The sequence below is a fragment of the Pocillopora verrucosa genome, chromosome 10 (assembly GCF_036669915.1).
Source record: "Pocillopora verrucosa isolate sample1 chromosome 10, ASM3666991v2, whole genome shotgun sequence".
Lineage (NCBI taxonomy): Eukaryota > Metazoa > Cnidaria > Anthozoa > Scleractinia > Pocilloporidae > Pocillopora > Pocillopora verrucosa.
Genome location: NC_089321.1, coordinates 1,280,024 through 1,299,464, shown reverse-complemented (window position 1 = coordinate 1,299,464; position 19,441 = coordinate 1,280,024). Strand labels below are relative to the sequence as shown.

The window sequence follows — 19,441 nt, the reverse complement described above, 5'->3', positions numbered from 1 at the left end:
CCACCCACCCACTCACATCCCCGAGTACGTGAAATTCGAATGGCTTTCGTTGATCATGAAAATTCCGAAAGCTTCGCAATCATAGTACAACACACGAAAATTAGAGTACGGTGAGTCGAACACCCCACTAAGAGCATCTAAACGTCAAACGATGCAAGAAGGTTTAACTATTATAACACGATGGAAGAGGACTGAGATGATGTATTGCTTAAAACTAACATTCTCCTAATTGAGATAGCACTTGCTAAAGAGCACAGATACTCCTTCACCCCAAAAAAGTAGCGGCTCATTCTTACACTTTTTCATGCTGCATACTCAAGTTTCTTTGGAGGGGCTTTGTTCGTGTACTCTCTTTCACGTTCGAGCTGATTCAAGTGAAGTATCTTATAAGGGCAAATAATTTCAATGCTACTATGAAAAAAAACCGAATGAAAAATAAACAAGAACACAAAATTTGGTATATTGTGGGGTTAAAAGCGAGGGTAGGATCTGCAAATACAACATTGCTAATGGGAACAATTTTCAATTGGGTATCGAAAGTAATCAAGTAAACTTTTTCTGATTGCCTTGGCTATTTTTTTGTTTTAACTGTTTCGGTTAATGGTCTGGGAAACTCGCACCCCCCTCTCCACCAATCTGATGCCACCCTAAAACCAGTCATTGGCGCTTTCCCGCGCTTCAGGTACAATCCTCAAATAACATGTCAACATTCTAGCGACGTGATTTCAAATATATTTCAACAACAGTAAACATATAAAACGACTCCTCTAATCATAATGTACCACAGTTCACAAACAACAAATCCATCATCAAAACCTCTAAAGCGATCCAGTCGTCCAATATCGTCCTAGGAAAGCGAAAAGTAAAGTATTCCTGGAGAAGCAAAGTGTGTGATGGTTTTCTTTGTATCCAATTATCAACGAACGTTATGCAAGGAAAAAATTACGTCAACATGACGTCATTACTTTCTACATGATGTTGCCTAGCAACAAATCTCTTCCATCTCTCTGACCTCTAGCTCGGTTGTTCGAAGTTCGGTTAGCGCTAACCCAGAGTCAAATGTTAAGCCGGGTTCCTTCATTCATTTTAAAAAAAACCCATTTTCAGATATTTCCCTTTATTCTCATTAGGGTATCCAGTCACCAAATTGTAGACAAAAGGGAAAGTACTAAATTTTCTTTCACAGCTTTCAGATCTGAAAGCAGATTTCACATTAACCCTGGGTTACCTTCAGCCAGCTTTGAACAACCCGGCCCTGCAGGAGAGTAAGGGGTTCAGTTCATAGCAGCGAGGCTCCTGATGGAGGCACAGCAAGGAATTTAGCTACAGACCGCCACCAAGGTAACAACAAACAGTACAGCACAGAGCCACGGTTAAGTTTGAGTTTCAATAGATATTCACACGCCGCGGTTTTACTTTTGATCTGAAAGCTACAACCACTCGATACTTATCAAACGAATATACTGCAGCTTGCTAATGTAGAGGTGCACGATAAAAGGCACACTATACAGCATAATAAACAAAAAAAAATGCATATATTAGAGCATCGATGCTCTCAAGTCGCACTCGCAGAGCCCAGCATGACCAAGTATTCCCTTTCGTTTCAATGTTTTTTCCCTTTGGATTTAGCTGGAGAAGTGTGAGATACTTTCGCGGGGATTCCACGGTCAGACACAAATGTTACTTGAAGTGACGATCTCGTATTTGTTCGTGTAGGAACCCTTCGGCGCTTTCTTAAGGGACTCGCTTCATCTGCGTCTGAATCGTCTTTGGAGGCACCTTAATAGAAAATTAAAAAAAAATGTTCAAGCGAGAACTACGATAACAACACGCAAAGTAGATGAGTAACTCGACCATGACGTACGACACATAAATCCCTTAACACTCGTATTCCAATATGGAAACACCTCCCTAGGACGGACAAAACAAATTATTTTTCGTTTTCTGTTGCAGCTTGCGTTGTTTCCGCCCCATTGCAAGTTCACTCCTTACAAGTTCGTTTCCTGGTCGTGATTGGATGAACTGATTAGCGTTGAGTTACAATGTGGCGAAACCTCCTGACAACTGATGTTAAAAAAATATATATTACAGGTACCACCACCAATAGTTCGACCCACTAAACACGTGTTAGAATTTTCTGCAATAACGGCTTACATGAGACATAAAAGCCTAAGGCTGTTAGACAGAGAACACAGCCAATTATGTATCATAGCGAGCGTGACGATATCCTGACAGAGAAGACAGTCTTATTACAAGATGTACAAGAACTTTTGCCGTTCGCGTAGAGGTGGTTCTACAGCTCTCTAATTGGCTGCACCCGCTTTTTATCACACGACACCTTGTTACTATAAGCACAGTAAACAAACCTGATGAAAACGGTGACGAGGTTTTTCTCAAGCTGTAGTCATGACTAGAACCCTCGCTGGTTTCACCCTCGCCATCTGTATCTGATACATCCCTTGATGAGCTTCCCGAAGCTGACTTTGTAGGCGCGGTAGTTCTCCTTGGAGACTGCCGCCGGGTAGTTGAATAGCTGAGGTCGTCGTCCTGAAGATGCGGCTTCCCCTGAAGAAAGCTTGGTACCTGACTGTCTGCAGATCGACCCACGGCACTTGTGGTAGTGGTGTCCCCGAGTGACGCACCAACTGGCGTGTTACCACCAGATTGTGCTGGCATGTCTCCGAAGCTGCTGATAATTTCCGACAGGTCAAGAGATGGCATTTCATTTGCATCACTACCAGTTCCATCTCGGTTCATGTCTTTCAAAAAGTCATCTAGTGTTGTATCACTGGGAAGCATACTCGACCCTAACGGATCGAAATCTGTACTACAGGCGAGCCGGCGATTTCCATCTACGTCATTCTCGGTCAAGGGTATTGCCGATGCCGCACCTTGAGAAGAGGAATCCTTATTCCCAGCGCTCTTTTTGTTGCCGCGGAATTTTTCGGCGGAAGAATCTCGGACCGCGTCTCTTCCTGAGCTAGACTTACACAAAAGTTTAGCTTGGGAGGTTGATTCGTTTGACCCTGACACACTGGTGAACAAACGTTCTTTCGCAGGCGAATTAAGAGCTGACGTGTTATTAACAACCGAGGTTAAATCTTCCACTGACTTACTGGCATCAGAGCTTGCTGCTGATGTCGTGTTACTTTTCCCTTCTTGTGTGCTCATAATTGGTCCTTTTACTGAGCGGATGGCAGAAGTAGGAAAACTTGACTGATCACCTAATGGCATAAACAAACAAAATATTCAATATAAATGGAGAATAGTAAACAGAATAGAGAATAGACGCTGAGATCTTGTAAATTAAATGGTTAAGACACAAACACACACAAAAAAAAACATACAGACTGACAGTGCTCATATGGAGAATTTTGATGCAGAATAAATTTTTCATACTACCTTACCACTTAAAGGAATTTGAACTGCAAACAGAGGTTATATTTAGACTTGAATATCTACGTGTTTCTTTTCTGTTGCATGATATTTTCTTTTTACACAATCAATGCAATAAGAAGCACAAGGGTAATGGAAATATGCAAAGTTATCAACTAAAGGGCGTTGTATCCTGGTTAAAAACATAAGAGATATATTATATCAAATTCTCTCATAATTTACCAGAAAATGAACAGGGGCTTAAAGGGAGAATTGAAAATCATCACTCAGGAGTAGAGAGGATTCACGGTTGTAACTTTAGAGAATATACAATTTGACAGCTAAAAAACTAAAAAGGAGATACCTGTTGAACTTGCGGCTGTTGATGCTGATGTTGATGGAGACTTCGCACCACTTGACTGTGCTACCATGGTAATCACCATTTTCCGGCGCACAGTCTGTGATTGGTTGGCAATTGTCTTTGGCACTCTGTCTGCAGGAAGAAGCAGTAGTGGCTTCTTGCCTCCAGTACTCTCCAACTGCTCAGATGAAGTCAATGCCTGGATTGTTGGACTGCTGTTTGGGATGGATGATGGAACCAAGACAAGGACTTGTGACCCTTGTTGTTTTTGTTTACTTGTTTGTTTGGTTTGTTTTCCTTTTTTCTTGTCACTGCTGCGGGTTTTAACACCTCCTCTGTTCGCTTCTTGAATGAACTTCTCTATCAGTTTAGGGGAGATTTTCTCAATTGGAACTAAGAACAATGGAGAGCCTTTTGTGACAGGGAAGGGCACTGATGGTTCTCCTTTCTTTCCAGTGGGGTTAGTGTAGATGGTTGCTTTTGGAGGGATAAGAGATGAAGGACTTGTTGTGGTAGAAGGTGCTGGTTGGTCTGTAAAGTTTGAAGCAGTAGGGGTTGACTGTGCAGCACTGAAGCGACTGGAAAGTTTCTCAACAGCCCCAGAACTCCCTAAAGTGAACCAAATCACATTTTTGTTAAAGCGCATCTGTGATTTCACCAAAAATCCTTATTGCTCGAAATATCTTGAAGATTTCATAAGAGCATCATAGCCATCAAAATCTGTATAATTTTTTTTTTCACAGAAATTTTACAAACAAAATTGGTTAACACAAGTAAGGTGGCAACAGAAATGAATTCATCATAAACCAAACAATATTCTAAATCAATATTTAAGAAATTTTTTCAAGAAAATATTAAGTAATATTTCTAACAATAATTTGATAGAGAAATTGTTTCTGCTTTATGATACAGGTATTAATTTGTCATTTAATTGATATTTGATTCTTTCCTTCAACACTTAAACTTCCAAGATCTGATTGTTAATTTTCCCACCTAAATCTACATGTAGCTGCTACATGTTTCCTTGTATATGAGTTATGAGAATTTGGTGTTAGATCATGATAACAACCTCCACTGATAATTTGAGTATTACCTGTTTTTTGGATGATGTATGTATAATATAGGGAGAAGTTTCATGTAAATCACTTCTAAAAGTTCAAAGGTTAACAGTTTTACAAACTGTGTACATAGGTACCTGTTGCCTGTGGATCTTTGGATTTATCATCTTGCTTTTGTTCTTGATCAACACTCATAGGTTCAGCACCTTTTGTATCAGCTTCAATGATTGGGAAAAAAAATTAGCAGAAGGAAATAGAAAACTTTATCATAAAGTCCTGACTGATTGTCCAGGGTAAGAAGATTCTCCTGACAGGAACAAAACAAAACAAAAAACAAAACTTTTCTTGCCCTGATCAAACCACACTTGGGCCTAATTTCTGAGTGTGAATTGGCAAGCATGTGAGCTTGTATTTCATTGCTTTCAAGTGAGATTTGATTTTTCATTCTGAATACAGTTCCTAACTGAAATTTTCTAGTACAAGTACATACACACCAAAGCTAAATCTTTGCATGATTATGTGCTGGCCTTTTACTTAATTGCTATAAACAGTAGATATTTTTTCCATTGGGTATTTTAACCCTTTGTACCCTAACATTAGTGTGTAAATTCTCTGTACTGTTCTTCATAGAATACAAACTTGGGTAAGGGTGCATGTTTCATTTTCCACTTGATAGAACTTTCAAGACAGGACTCTGAGGTTGTGCAGGACTTTGAAGATGGGGAGGGGGTATTGATAACTCTGACATTATAAATCATACCTTTTCTTAAAGGAATTAAAAAAAAACAAACAAGACAGCCTTTGGTGAGATATATGACATGACTGTGTGCCGATTAGAAAACAAATGTCCTATAATCCCCCTGCCACAATATGATGCATATTACCCATGCTTATAATAATTCACAGATTAATAACAGACTGAGTTATTCTTTTAACCCTTTATCTCCCATGAGTGACCAAGACAGATTTTCTCCTTACAATATCAATACAACATCAACCAGATAAATGATGAGAATAAAGAAAACTATCAATGTGGGGATAATTGGTTGAGCCAATGCTAAATTCTCTGAATTAAAATTACAAATTTGATCTGGGAATTAAAGGGTTAAGAGGAAAATGAGATGGTTCTGAATTGTAATTCCCTTCCAACCCCTCCTGGCAAGCAGAGTAAGGGGCTTCGACAAAATAAAGATATAAGTAGTCCCATGGTACATGTATGTTTGTGAGAAACAAACAAAAATAACTCCAGATAATAGACTTAAACTACTTATGAAATCAAGACTCTGATGATACAATGAAACTTTATCAGTAATTACACTGTATATTCATAATCTTCTGAAGCTGTGCTCCTGAAAAATGTCTGGTGAGGTGCTAATTGGGATCATAGATAAGAAAAATACAGTACTCATTACCTTTCTTGTTGTCTTCAGATTCTTGCGAGGCTGAAGTTTCTTTTCCTAATGCACTTGATGAACTTGTGGAGCCTGCATTCTCTATGTCATATTCTACAGGCATGGATGAGGAAGTGCATGTGGAAAGAAGTGTTAAACCTTCAAACCCTTATGAGTGACTAGCATCTAATTTCTCATTACTATATCACCCCTGATTCACAACTTGAGGTCACAGGAATTAGGGAAATGATCACCAACTAAAGAGGCTCTTGATTGTCAAAGAAATTCTCCTTGTCATTACCTTAGGAAATGTATAGAGATCAGTCTGGAGAAATTACAAACTGATGTTGTGGTGTAAAGGGTTCAGCAAAGAGCAAACATGCTTAATAAAATGACCAAAAATAGATGAACAAATAAATGAAATTAGCATATCCACATCTGCTCAATAATCATTACCAAGGAATACAATAAGTGACATGACATCCTAATAGAACCAAAGAGGTACCTCAATAATTTGTATTTAACAAATTTTAAAACTTAAATTCTGTTCACTGTCTTAAAATTTTCTCACCATTTATTTCTCTGACTACAGTTTAGCCCCCACCCCTTCTGCCCCCCCCCCCCAATAAATAATCCCACTCCTAGGAATGTTCAATGAGCCATTTCTGCTTACAATTTAAATTGTTTCTCCAGCAATAATTAGATTTCTCATATCTATTTACATTTGGTTGGAAAATTATTGTTCAATTAAAAATACCCAAAGAGGTACATTGTATCTGAAAATCTACTGCAAACATTGTGAAAAAATGTTTAAAACCATTTGCGGAAAAAAGTCTATGTTATAGGACCTCAGACACAATGACTTGTAAACCAACCAAACTTCTAGGATTTTCAATGTACTGGGGATAGTTTTAGATAAATGCATAAGACACCAAATTCTCCCTAGCTATACAAATTCTCTGAACCCCTAGGAGTGACAAGCATCTAATTTCTCTCTGCAATATCACCCCTGAATCAAACATTACGGTCATGACAATAAAGGAAATGATCACCAACTAAAGAAGCTCTCGATTGTTAAAAAAATTCTCCTTGTCAGTACATTAGAAAATGCATAAAAAAGTATGGAGAATATACATACTGATGTTGGAGTGTTAAGGGTTAAGAGAAATTTGAAACCCATCACAGACAATTTACAAAATCACTAGCTATGAAACGTGGCTTACCTGGTGTTGCTGAATTATCTAATGCTTGTTTTTGTTTTTCCTTGGCTTTATTTTTCTGCATATTACCACCTTGCTTGACAGGCTTGGAACTGTCTTTTTCAACTGGTGTCATCATCCCTTCATTCAATTGCCTTGCTTCTTTTTGTACAGTCATTTCTGAGCTTGCCAGTGTTGGTTTTTTGTTACCCTTTTCACTTTGAGCTGCATCTGTTTTGGCATCTGAAGGACACAAACATGTATGTCATGATGAGTGCTAGAACCTTCAACCATGATCATGGTCACAGCCTGTAATTAACTCTTTAACTCCTTGAGTGACCAAGACAGAATTTCTCTTTGCAATATTAATACAATAACAGGTAAGCAAGGGATGAGAATAAAGAAAAATATCTATTAACCCTTTACCTCCTGTGAGTGACCAAGAGAGGATTTCTTCTTACAATATCAATACAATATCAAGCATGGAAGTGATGAGAATAAAGAAAATTATCAATTAGGGGATTATTGGTTGATCCAATACCAAAATTATTTCTCCAAATTGACATCATAAGAAAATTAATATAGGGCAGACAGTAAAGAGAATTACTAATGAGATCTTGGGAGTTTAAGGGATAAAGGATTGATAGTTGATCAAGACAAGTAATTATTTCAAGGCAGACATTAAGGAGAATTACTAATGAGATCTTGGGAATAAAAGAGTTAGCCTTTTAATCTCTAAAAGTGACCAGCATTAAATTTCTCCCCACAATATTATACCTGAATAACACATTAAGGTCAAGAGAGTAAAGAAAATGATCTCTCACTAAAGGAGCTCTTGATTGTTAAACAAATTCTTCTTGTCAGCACCTTTGGAAATGTTTAGAGCACAGTTTGGAGAATATGCATACTGATGTTAGGACGTACAGTGTTAAGCATAAAACTTTGAGATTTTCCTTTTGGTATTAAAATCAAAAGAAAAACAAATCAAATCAAATCAAATGAATTGAGCTCGTCAGATTTACTAAGTGTATTTGCTGACCACTTGTAAAAGTGAACAACTACATGTTTGCAGTGAAAAGCTGTCCAGAATAATTCTTCACAAACCAGTACATTTCTACCTTTTACACCTTGTTTTCCAAGCTTAATATCTCCACAAGTTAAAAATAAGGCCAAAACCCAGATAATCACAACACAGACACATGCACCATAGAAAGTTGTACACTGATATTTGTAAATACAACCTCAAACAACACATACTCCTATACACTCTGGCTAAAATCTCCTCTTAACCCTAGCATCAGTATCCATATTCTTCAAACTCTTCTCTGTAAATTTCCCTTGATACTGACCAGGAGAATTAGCTTAAGGATCACAGCTTCTTAGGTTTGCGAACATTTCCTTTATTCTCATAATTTTGGTGAATAATTCAGCAATATTACCATAAGGAGAAATTAGATGCAAGTCATTCTCATGTGATGTTAGTTTGGAGAATTTGGAATTGGATCAACCAATAGTTTATAATCTTCTTTATTCTCATAACTTGTCTGCTTGATAATGTACTGATAGTGTAAGGAGAAATTCTGTCTTGATCACAAGGGGGACTTAAAGGGTTAAGATTTACAAGGTTAAGATTTAGAAAGATAAGTAGAAACTTTTCAAAACAGTTTGATTTTCATTTCCTTTTTTTAACAAATTATGATAATGATTAAGACAAAGAAAAGGAAAAGCAACCTCTGAATGAAAAATTAAGATCATGAGGACAAAGGAGATGATCATCAACAATAGAAACTCTTGATTGTTGAACAAATTCTCCTTGTCACAACCCTAAGAAATGTTTAGGGAGTCACAAGGTGAATATTCAAACTGATGTTAAGCAGTAAAGGGTTAGGGGGGCTCTCTTTAATGCGACCCATAACTTAGTCATGTTTAGATTAATCACCTTTAGAAAAGTTAAAGTTACCTGAATTTTCCAGCCTTTGCCTCTTATTTCCATCAAGTAGGGTAGTGTTTGCTGATGATGCTCTCTTGAGGGACTCTTCTACCCTGTTAGCATGACTTTGTACAAATCCATGTAGCTCTTGCACTGATGATCCAAGTGTCTTTGCTCGAGATTCTATTCCTTCTGCATCATCAGGAACTTCATGCTCATCTTCTGGCCCTATAGTGAATACTGTCGTTGCCGAAGGCCCATTTGTGGTCCATGCTGGCCTCTTAACAATGGCCCAGGTGTCTTGTATCCTTTTGTATGTAGGGAAGATGTTTATTCCAAGTATTTTTGCCAGTTGTGGACCAATGTTATTTCTAAGAACTTGCACATACTTCTGCTGTGAGAGGTATAGTCGACTCAAAAGTTTTTTACCAAACACACCAAAGTCATCAATGTGTTTGTCCAACAGTGCTGGCATGACATAGGCTCGGAAGAAGCTTGGATGCGCATGGCAACACGCAATTATGACAGCATTTGCTGCTTCCTTAGGCTTGTGAAAAATGAAATGTTTCATGTCTTGATCAGAGTAATTCTCCTTTCTGGCAATCTTCTTGGCCTCATTTTCTTTGACTTTTTTAATTACTCTACCCCACTTAACTGCTAGTGGTAGATTGAAATTCATTAAGTTGCCTTCATCCAACTCATCTAAATCTTCCAAAATAAGGTCTTCTAATGTCTCTTTCAAAGTTTTTTCTTTTCTAATAGCAACAACCTTTTGGTCACTTCCAACTTCAATTTCTGAGGGAGAAGCCTCAGCTGCATTAGCATCACCAGAAGTAGTTTCCTGGGACTCCTTCTCAGTGCTGGCATCTGCTTTTGTATCAGCACTTTTCTCACTTGTCACCTCCACCACTTGCTTGTCACCTTTTTTTTCAAGTGGAATTTTAGCACTAGTTGTTGTTCCATCTTCAGAGACCTGGTCAACAACTGTGTTACATATATTTCCACCCTCATGCAATGTTTTCTTGCTACTGCCGGGGGTAACTATTTCCTTGTCTCCATCAAGACTCTCTATAGCTTTATACTGTACAGTTTGTTGCAGCTTGACATCTTCAGAGGCCACATTTGGTTTAACACCATCCATACCACTTTTTGCTGTTTCTTCTTGGCTAGTTTTTGGCTTTGGAGTATTTTCATTGGTTACACCATTGGTTTTATCCTCATTGTGAATCATAATTTGTTCTTCTGTAGATTGAGCCTTGGATGTGTTTCCTAATATTTCAGTGTTCACGGGAACAGTCTCCTTTGCTCCATCAGAATGTTCTGCAGTCATTTTGTCCCTTTGCGTACAACTGTTGTCTGTAAAATTACTAACCTGTGCCTCAAAAGTGTCAGAATCCATTCCTTTCATTACTCCAAGAGCTCTTTCAGTCTGCTCATTGTTGCTTTGCTCAGTATTCTGGCTCACTCCTCCTGAAGAAACAGGTGCTTTGCCACCCTCTCCCCTTGCAACATCAATTTTTTCAACAGTGTCTCTCTGAGATTCGTTTTTCTGCTCTTCTTTACTTGAATTTGTTGCATCATCTTGGGTGGTGTGATTAGTTTCTTCCTGATCTGCCATCAATACATCAGTGGACTCAATTTCTGAAGATATCCTACCCTCCCCAGTTACATGCTGTGGCAGGCACTCATCAGTCTCCATGGGAGAAGATGTGGAATTTTTCAAAGTTGACTTCTCAGTGTTGTCTCCAGCATCTTCTTGAGTTGGCTGCAAAGATTCAGGCCTCTGATGATCACTTAAACCTTGGTTTGCTACAGCCGACTGGGGAATTGAGTATGGCTTGTCCTCTTTTCTTCCATCTTCTCCACTTGGTATAACATCTTCCTGTTTTGTAGTCATTCCAGGTTGGGAGAACTTTTCAACATCACCAAAATCTTTGCCAGAATGTTCAGTGTTATTCTCTGCAGAAGAAGTATTTTTGTCTTCAGGTGCACCAGTGCCACTTGCAACAGAATTGAGCACTTCTTTTGTATTTAAGTCAGTTTTTTCAGCACCAGAGCTAACCACCTCCACTGGCTCAGATAGGGAGCTAGTCTTGGCTGCTTCATCTGCAGTTTTCTTTTCTGAGACATCTGGGAGTGAAGACATCTTATCTGCTGACTTCTTACCACTTGTAACAGCAGTAGGTACTTCCTCTTTATTTTCATCTCTTTCATTGCCAAGAGAGCAATTAAACTCTGGTGATTCAGGCTGTGATGCAGCTTTGGGAGCTTCAGTTGTGGTCTTCCCAGCTGAGGATTCAACTTCTAGGTCCATAGTTTTCTTTGTAGTTTGTGATGTAACTCCTCCTGAATTACCATCTGCAAGAAATTCTAAGGATGCACTTGTAGCTGATGATGACCTGTCTTTAGATACATCTTGCCCTGATGCACTTGCAGCAGTCTGACTTCCTTGTGCAAAACTAGTATCAGCTGTTTTTCTCTTTGCTGTTTTGTCAATGTTCAAACCACTGTCTTGTTTGCCAGTCCTACCACAAGATTTGCCTTGGGGCTGCAAAATCAAGTCTAGCAAACTTGCCTCCACTTCCTTTCTAAAGCGTTCAAACTCTGTAAACATTTTGAAAGCAGAGATACTGCCCAGACTAACACGAAGGGACTTTTGCTCCAGTAACTGGAAAAGTGAGACAATTTTGGCCAGACGAGGCAAGAGCAATTCCTTCAATTCATCATCATCAATGCGCTTGAATAATTCCCGTATTCTTGCTTTACGGTGCAAATCGTTAAGCTCCAAGGGTAAGAAGTTCTCGCATGCAACTGATGCCTTCTCTATGGGGATCCGAAGAGCATGATTGGGATTGAAATAGTAGTGTTTTCTAAGAGCTTGTTTGGAAGGAAATGTCTTCTGGCATGAAGGAAGCCCACAGGTATTATCATTTTCAAGACAGGTGCGACAGAATTGACAGCATCCACCTCCACAACCACCTTTCACAGCTTTCCTTGGTTGTGTTGTGTTCTTACTGTTGCTAGGTGTAAAAGGTGCTTTCTTGGTGCTTGGAGAATTTCCAGTAGATGTTACCACTTGAGCTTGTGAAATTGTATCTTGGGGAGATGGATTTGTATGAGTAGTAGAGATAGTAGGAGAAGGAACTGATGCTGGTGTGGATGCCACAGGTTTTGTCTTGCTGGTAGTGTTCAGAGGCCCAGAAGAAGCAACCATAGTAGGCTCTTGTAACATGGGTACCTCTGGCGAAGGTGGGGAGGACTCTGAACATGGCTCATCAATGAAAACAGGTTCTGGAACTGATGGTGAAATGTCAGATGTGAATTTTGATGTTGTAGAGGACAAAGACTGAGGACTGTTTAAAATCCTCTTTTCTTGTAGTGCTTTAACAAGGGCATCTCTAGCAGAATTCAAAGATGTTGATGATGAAGTATCAACACCAGAAGTTAGAGCGCCAGTTTGTGTGATGGGACCAACATTCTTAGATGTGACAGTTAGGGGTGAATAAGTGGGATTTATTCCACTCATAGCTGTACCTGAAGAGGTTTTTAACTGTTTAACACTACCTGTTGAAGTGTATGTATTTGGTGGCTTGGGTGCAACGACTTGCTGCCTTGACACTCTTGTGGGTGAAGCTGAAAGTGCGACCAATTTTGCCAAAGAATCCTGTATTGCTCCCTTCAGCTCCATAACACTAAATGGCTGAGGAGACTTAGCTACAGTTACTAGTGCTTCTTGGATTGCTTGTTGCAACAGACTGGCATCAACCCCTTTGGATTGGCTGACCACAGCAGCAAGAGCAGCCTGCAGAATTTGCTGAAATTCAGTTGTGTTGAATGGGGCAGTAGCAGGTAAAACAAATCTGATATTTAGAGGCTTCGAGGCTGCAGTAGCTGGTTTTGCACTTGGAACCTGAACTCCCTGAGTCAGCAGCTTAGTTAAGGGCACATTACGCATACTTTGTGCAGGAGAACCAGCACTGAATGGCCTTGTCACCATGGCACCTTGTGAGGGATAAGCACCACTAAGAGCCCTACTGCTTAACTGGACTGATTGAGGGGTAACTGGTTTTGAAGTTGACAAATTTAAAGTAGTTTTGGCAGCTGTTCCAGTTGATACAGTATGAGGACTGGTAGCTAGGGAACGTACATCAATAATCTGTGGTACAGAAGCACCTTGAGCTCCAGAACTGAGTGAGTTGTGTGGAGCAGGTGCTACAGAAAGTATATGAGTGGGCAGTGATATAGGGACCACAGGATTCTGAAAGCTAGGTGCCCTGTTTGTTGAAGACCTGGGTTTATTTACACTTGTATCTCGTGCAGATTTTAGTGAACTGATGACATTTTCTAAGGATTGCCTTGGTCGTACCGAATTAGGACGAACTGGTTCCACTGATTTCGACTGCGCGAGTGCAAGAGAAGTCGGTGATTTCAGCGCTCTGGCCTTCCTACGCGGCGCTTGTTCGAAATCACACTCGTCTAGAAGAGAACTCAGAGAATAAGAAACCTCACAATCCTCTTCCTCCTCTGGCTCTTTCTTTACCCTGATAATTCCCATGTTTCGAACCCGAAGATTGACGGTCTCTACTTTGCTCTTGCCTTTCGCTTTTGTATTTGCCGCGGGTAGATTCGCGCCGCGTTGATTCGCTCGATGAATGTTCCTAGCGTTTCTGCCCGAGTACGTCGACAACATTTCTCTTCGATGGGAAAATCGTCGACATTTATCGCGTATTCCAACAACATCGATCTCGGGAGAGCTGCAACGGTCATCCATTTGGTCACGAAATAAAAGTAACCTTTGTTTACAGCACCCTCGCGATCGAATTTCCCCAGTTCTCCAATCGTTTGTTTGCGTCGCAAGTCTTCACTACCTGCCAATGTCAGAGCAGATCGTTCAACATAATACGCGCTCGGTGACCAGAATAACTTTTAAGAACACAAAGTTGGAGCTTTTAAGCTTCTACAACGGGCAAAAACGTTCCATAAATCGGTCCTCAATGTATATTCACACCCTCGCCATCTTGTCGCTTTTTTGCCTACAAAAGAATTGTGGGTCCTCAGCGCGTGTTCCTACGTCACGAACGCTTTTTAGTGGGGGCTGCGCGTAGCGAGGTGTTTACATCGCAACGTTTAATAGTCTTTTTTCGACCAATGAACATCCAGTAATCTTATCTGTAATGGAGATAAATTGTATTGTAGACGAACGGTTGCATAGATGACATATTTACACAAACATGCGGAACGTTTATTGTTCGTATAGGGATAGATTTCAAATGGCATCAATCATGATTAAAATTATGGGAAGACTATTGTGATAATTTTATAGTCTATGATTATTACGGTTACTTTTAAACTCTTTATCGTGGCCAATTTACGTTATCAAATCAGTTGATAAAACTAAGCACCGCAGTTTCTTTAAAAACATACCCCCTTTATTCAATCGCTCTGACGAAGGGCTAACGCTTAAAACGTCAGCTTCTAAACTCTTTACGGTGGCCAAATTTACACTATCAGCTCAGCTGATATTACTTAATTACCCTATCGTGATTATCGTTTCAAAAACCCATCCTTTGAGAGGTTTCGTAGTTTGCAGATCGATTTGGAAAGCAAAATTGCATTCGATGGAACGTTTGCAGATCGATTTGGAAAGCAAAATTTTTATTTGCATTCGATGGAACGGAAGCATCTACAAATATATTTATAAAACGAGGCTTAAGACGAGAACCCCAACCGCCTTTAACCACCTAAATATACCAAGGGAAGCAAATCGAGCGAAGCAAAGTGACAAAGGCTCTCTACTGATCGACGCCACGTGCCGTTTACACAACGTGACTAACGCATGACTTAGAGCACGAAAATTCTACTTAATTGTCAAAAGTTATTGCATTTATTTCGTTATAAACCGCGTTGAAATTGTTCGTAAAATTTATGAACATCGAAAATCCTTTTGTCAGTCATAGCTTCGTTCAAATTCTACTCATCCCACGACTTGGCTGACCGAAACTTGAGCTAAGGAACCACGCCACATCTTATATCGTCACAAGTAAACAAATCATTCGCCTTGTCGATGAATTTTACTCATGTGATCACATTCCGTTTATCTGCTTTGGCGATTTACCTTTGAAGCGTAGCTGATTTTTTGCCCGTTCATTACACTGAAATGTTTTTTTTCAGATAGAATGGATCCTTCAGTGCATTTACGATGTAAACAGAGCATATTTGACCGCCTCGCTCGATCGCTCGCTCGCTCGCTGCGATCAGCTGATATATATGTGGGTCGTTGATAAACATTTTCGATCTTAGATCAGTGACAGCACGCTGGTCTGTCTCTTAATCAATCGATCGCAAGTTGCCAACAAAAGATCAAATTTTCGTTTGATCGCACACAGCACAGTCGGCAGGTAGAGGCTTACGGATATTTTCTATGACTTCAAGGCAGTTTTAAGTCACAATGTCTCAAAAGACGGTAAATACTTACTTCTTCGGTCGCACAAATAGTCGGTTGATAGGCTTTCTATTGACGAAATCACCTCCAAACGAGGCTTTCAAAAATTTTCGTGATTTTTTTTAACACTTCTTAGACTATCTTGGTCGAATACCACCTGTACTTCAACGAGAATGCCTTTACCAGCTTTTAGATTGAACAGATAGGATAGTTCCCTGATAAACAGATGCTTCAAAGCGAGGCTACTTGATAATTTTCCCAAAAGGCCGCTTTGTCCGCGTTAGTTTACAATCCTTAATCGTCTCTCAGAACACCCCCAGGAAACTTTCTAGTCTCTACACTAATCGAATCGAATATAGCAATATATTTTCCCGAGGGGCGAACCTGTAAATTTCTGAAGCTTATTTGGAGAAATTCCAAAAACTCAGGCTACTTTTCGCAACTCTTCGACCGGAAATCTTCAGAAATCGATCGTTACTTTCGGAAACTTTCCAAAACATTCAGAAGGAGTTCCAAAGTCTTCTGAATAAACCAAAGTTTTGACATGCAAGATTTGAAAGTTAAGCACCTTCCAGTTTGTTAAACAAACTTACCGTAAAAAATGAGGGAGGCAGATGAGGAGATAACAAACCATATCTAAGAGACTATAAAATACGTGAAAATTATATACGCGAACTGCGGATAAAGAAATGAATGTATAAACGATCTTCGGCATTATTTTCACTATTGCATAAGTAGTGTTCATTGCTGCGAGGATCGCTTCTAGATTCATTTTTTTATCCATAGTTCACTTATATGATTTTCATATATTTACAGTCATTTATTCACCTCCTCATGGGTTTATTGGGACCAACATAATGACCGGCTCCCAATTGGTTTGTTAGCTTAGTTGGTAAAACGCAGCACTGGTATCGCAGAGGTCATGGGTTCAAATCCCGTACAGCCTGAATGTTATTCAGGCCTTATTTTCACTACTGCTCAGATAAGTAGTGATCATAATTGCGAAGACCGCTTCTATATTCATATCTACGAGATCTAACGCTGAAGCCTGGCATAGAATTTATACATGCTTACCAGTAAAATTGTTTGTTATCCGTTTTAATGCTCTCAGAGAGTAGACAGAGCGTGGACTGAACCAACAGGTTTTGAATCCCCATTACCCCATTAACACCAAAGCTAAAACATGTCTTAAAGCTTTTTTGTTAAAAACAGTTGAAAATTGTTTTCGTAATCATGTGGAAGCTGCTTAAACCAATGTTTATCGATATAAAAGTTAGCGCATCGGAAATCAAAACTGAAGACTACTTGAAATCTATGGAAAACTCGATTTTTCAGTTCTCCGTTCAATCTGATTTTCATCCAGTTAAACCCGGTTTAGCCGCTGAACATGTTTTTCTGGTTTGAATGGAGTATAAGTCTCAATAGATATACCAGCTTTTTTCCGGTAAGTAAAATTTGTTGGTCTTTTTTTTTTTTTTTTCTATTTCAAAATTCATTAAATTCAGTGGAGTCAAACATACCAGCTTGTCAAACTGAGAGTTGCCTTTGAAATTAGATAAGCTGGTTCGTCATTGCTTTCGTAATTGTTACTGCACCTTTCCACCAACGGATTGGTGCTCGCACAAGCAGTGTGGCTTTTATTACCGAAAAATGATTTAAATTGAAGTTAAGATCATTGTGCCAGCCCAAGTGATTTTGTTGCAGGGCTCCTTCTACACACAGACAGAAAATATTCAAGCCCTCAAAACAATTCACGATTAAGTATCTTCTAAAGGTAAATTGAAACCTTATGCCGGGTAGTCCTTAAATCACTGAGATCGAGCGGTGTTGGTTGTCTGTTCGCAAGGTATAGTGTTTAGAGTTATTATATTGTGTTTAAAGTTTGTTTTCGTGTAAGGATCCGCCAGTTATTCGTCCATCTATCCATCCATCCTCTCCGAGAAAGCACCTCTAAAACCGATATGGAGTTTCCTTGGACTTGGGCCGCTTTAGTAAGCTTCTAATATGCATGAAGGCTGCCATAAGAATGCATGGAGATGATACTAAAACGACTTCCACAGCTTGCAGCATCCCTGATGGAGCTGCAACATGGCATAGTAAATAGGCTCACCTTGAATGTTCTAAAGACGGAATATATGTTGATAGGATCTAGGCAAATAATTAGCGACTCTTGCAGAAGTACTTGATCTATCCACAAATGGGATCTCTTTGAAAAAAGTTGGAAATAGAAAATGTATTGTCTTGGCAAAGCAATCGATGAGTCTCCGACGTGGGACACTCATGTAAGGAGTCTTTCTAATAAAGCATCATCTGGAACAGGGGTTATTATAAGGGTGAGCCTTTCGTTACTGCTACTTAACTGATTAGTGTCTATTAGGTGATTGTTGAACTATACTTGATTATTGCAGCGTCATACGTATGGGAAATAACATCAGAGACCACTTCAATGACAAACTTCAAACGGTACTAAATCGTGCGTGTCATCACAGCTGCCGACTAACGGTTATTTACCATGTTTACGAAGGAATTATTGTGCAAACTTGGCTGGTCCAATCTCAAGGCGAGGAGAGAGAAAGAAAAAACTCTCACGATGTTTAAAAGTATGAATGATGCGACCCTAGTCTATTTAAAAGATCTCTTTTCAAGTGATATCGAGAGATCGGTTTGATCTAAGAACGTCCGGTGTGAATCTAGCTTCACCGGTTGTTAAAATAGACTACTCGAACAGCTTTGCTTACATGGGGCTGAAGTTTCTAAAATGGAACCATCACTCTGGAATGTTGTTCTGGACACAAATTCACATCATCAGAGTCTAGTGAATTGTTGTTGTCTACAGTCAAGTTGTGTAAGTTTGGTTCAAACCATTCACGACAGTTGCACAGCAAACGAACAGAACAGAACGAACCTTAACATTTGATGAGGGATCGAGAAAGAGCAATCACGACCGACAACACACAGAGCTAATTCCTTAGTTGCTTCATGCCAAGGAAACAGGCTCAAATGAGCTACGAGCAAGCCGATATACCCTCGAGTATGACTAAACTTTTTCATCGATGAACAAGAAAAAAAGTATCCATGAATGTTAGACCTTTGAGCGATTTAAAGTTTATCGCATAGTTTGGTAGAGGGCATTGACTTAAAATATAAAAGTTCAGAATACAAGCTATTCTGATATTTCAGCTAAGGTGTCTTAAGTCGACACAGAGGTGCTGAGTACATCTACACACGCTTTCTAATTCCTTATTTAGTTAATTCGCTTCATTATCCGCTAGCATTCTATTTCACCCTGCTGATATGCACCCCCCTATCACAAGGGGTCCGCAATAGGGGCACTTATAAACCGTCAACCTTACTAATTCACAATTGCAACCACTCTGCACTAGTTGGACGCTTGCAGTCAAATAACAAGGGTTTTTAAATTATAATCCAGTCCATATTACAGAAAGAAGTAAATGATTGACCGAAGAAATAAAGAGGGAGAGAGTGCTGGCCATCAGAAACAATTACAATACAAAGTTAAGAGAGCCAGATTTAGAAAATCACATATGTCGACCCTTTCACTCCCAGGATGTTAACAGTTATTCTCCTGACTGTTTGCCATACAGTTCGTACGATGCTAGTTCGGAGAATTTGGTTTTGGATCGACTGATAATCCCCTAATTGAAGAATTTCCCTTATTCGCATT

General features: G+C 39.4%; 1 protein-coding gene across 1 annotated transcript; it reads right to left on the bottom strand.

Annotated features, from left to right (window-relative positions):
• Positions 1-477: 477 nt before the first annotated feature.
• LOC131781070 (serine-rich adhesin for platelets) lies at positions 478-15,948 on the bottom strand. Its single transcript, XM_059097717.2, has 8 exons — positions 15,790-15,948; positions 9,345-14,483; positions 7,409-7,627; positions 6,207-6,299; positions 4,932-5,012; positions 3,740-4,345; positions 2,367-3,224; positions 478-1,779 (listed from the first exon to the last, which is right to left on the bottom strand). Exons 2-8 carry the CDS (start codon positions 14,083-14,085, stop codon positions 1,604-1,606), a joined length of 6,774 nt encoding a protein of 2,257 aa, XP_058953700.2. The 5' UTR covers positions 14,086-14,483; positions 15,790-15,948; the 3' UTR covers positions 478-1,603.
• Positions 15,949-19,441: the final 3,493 nt, after the last annotated feature.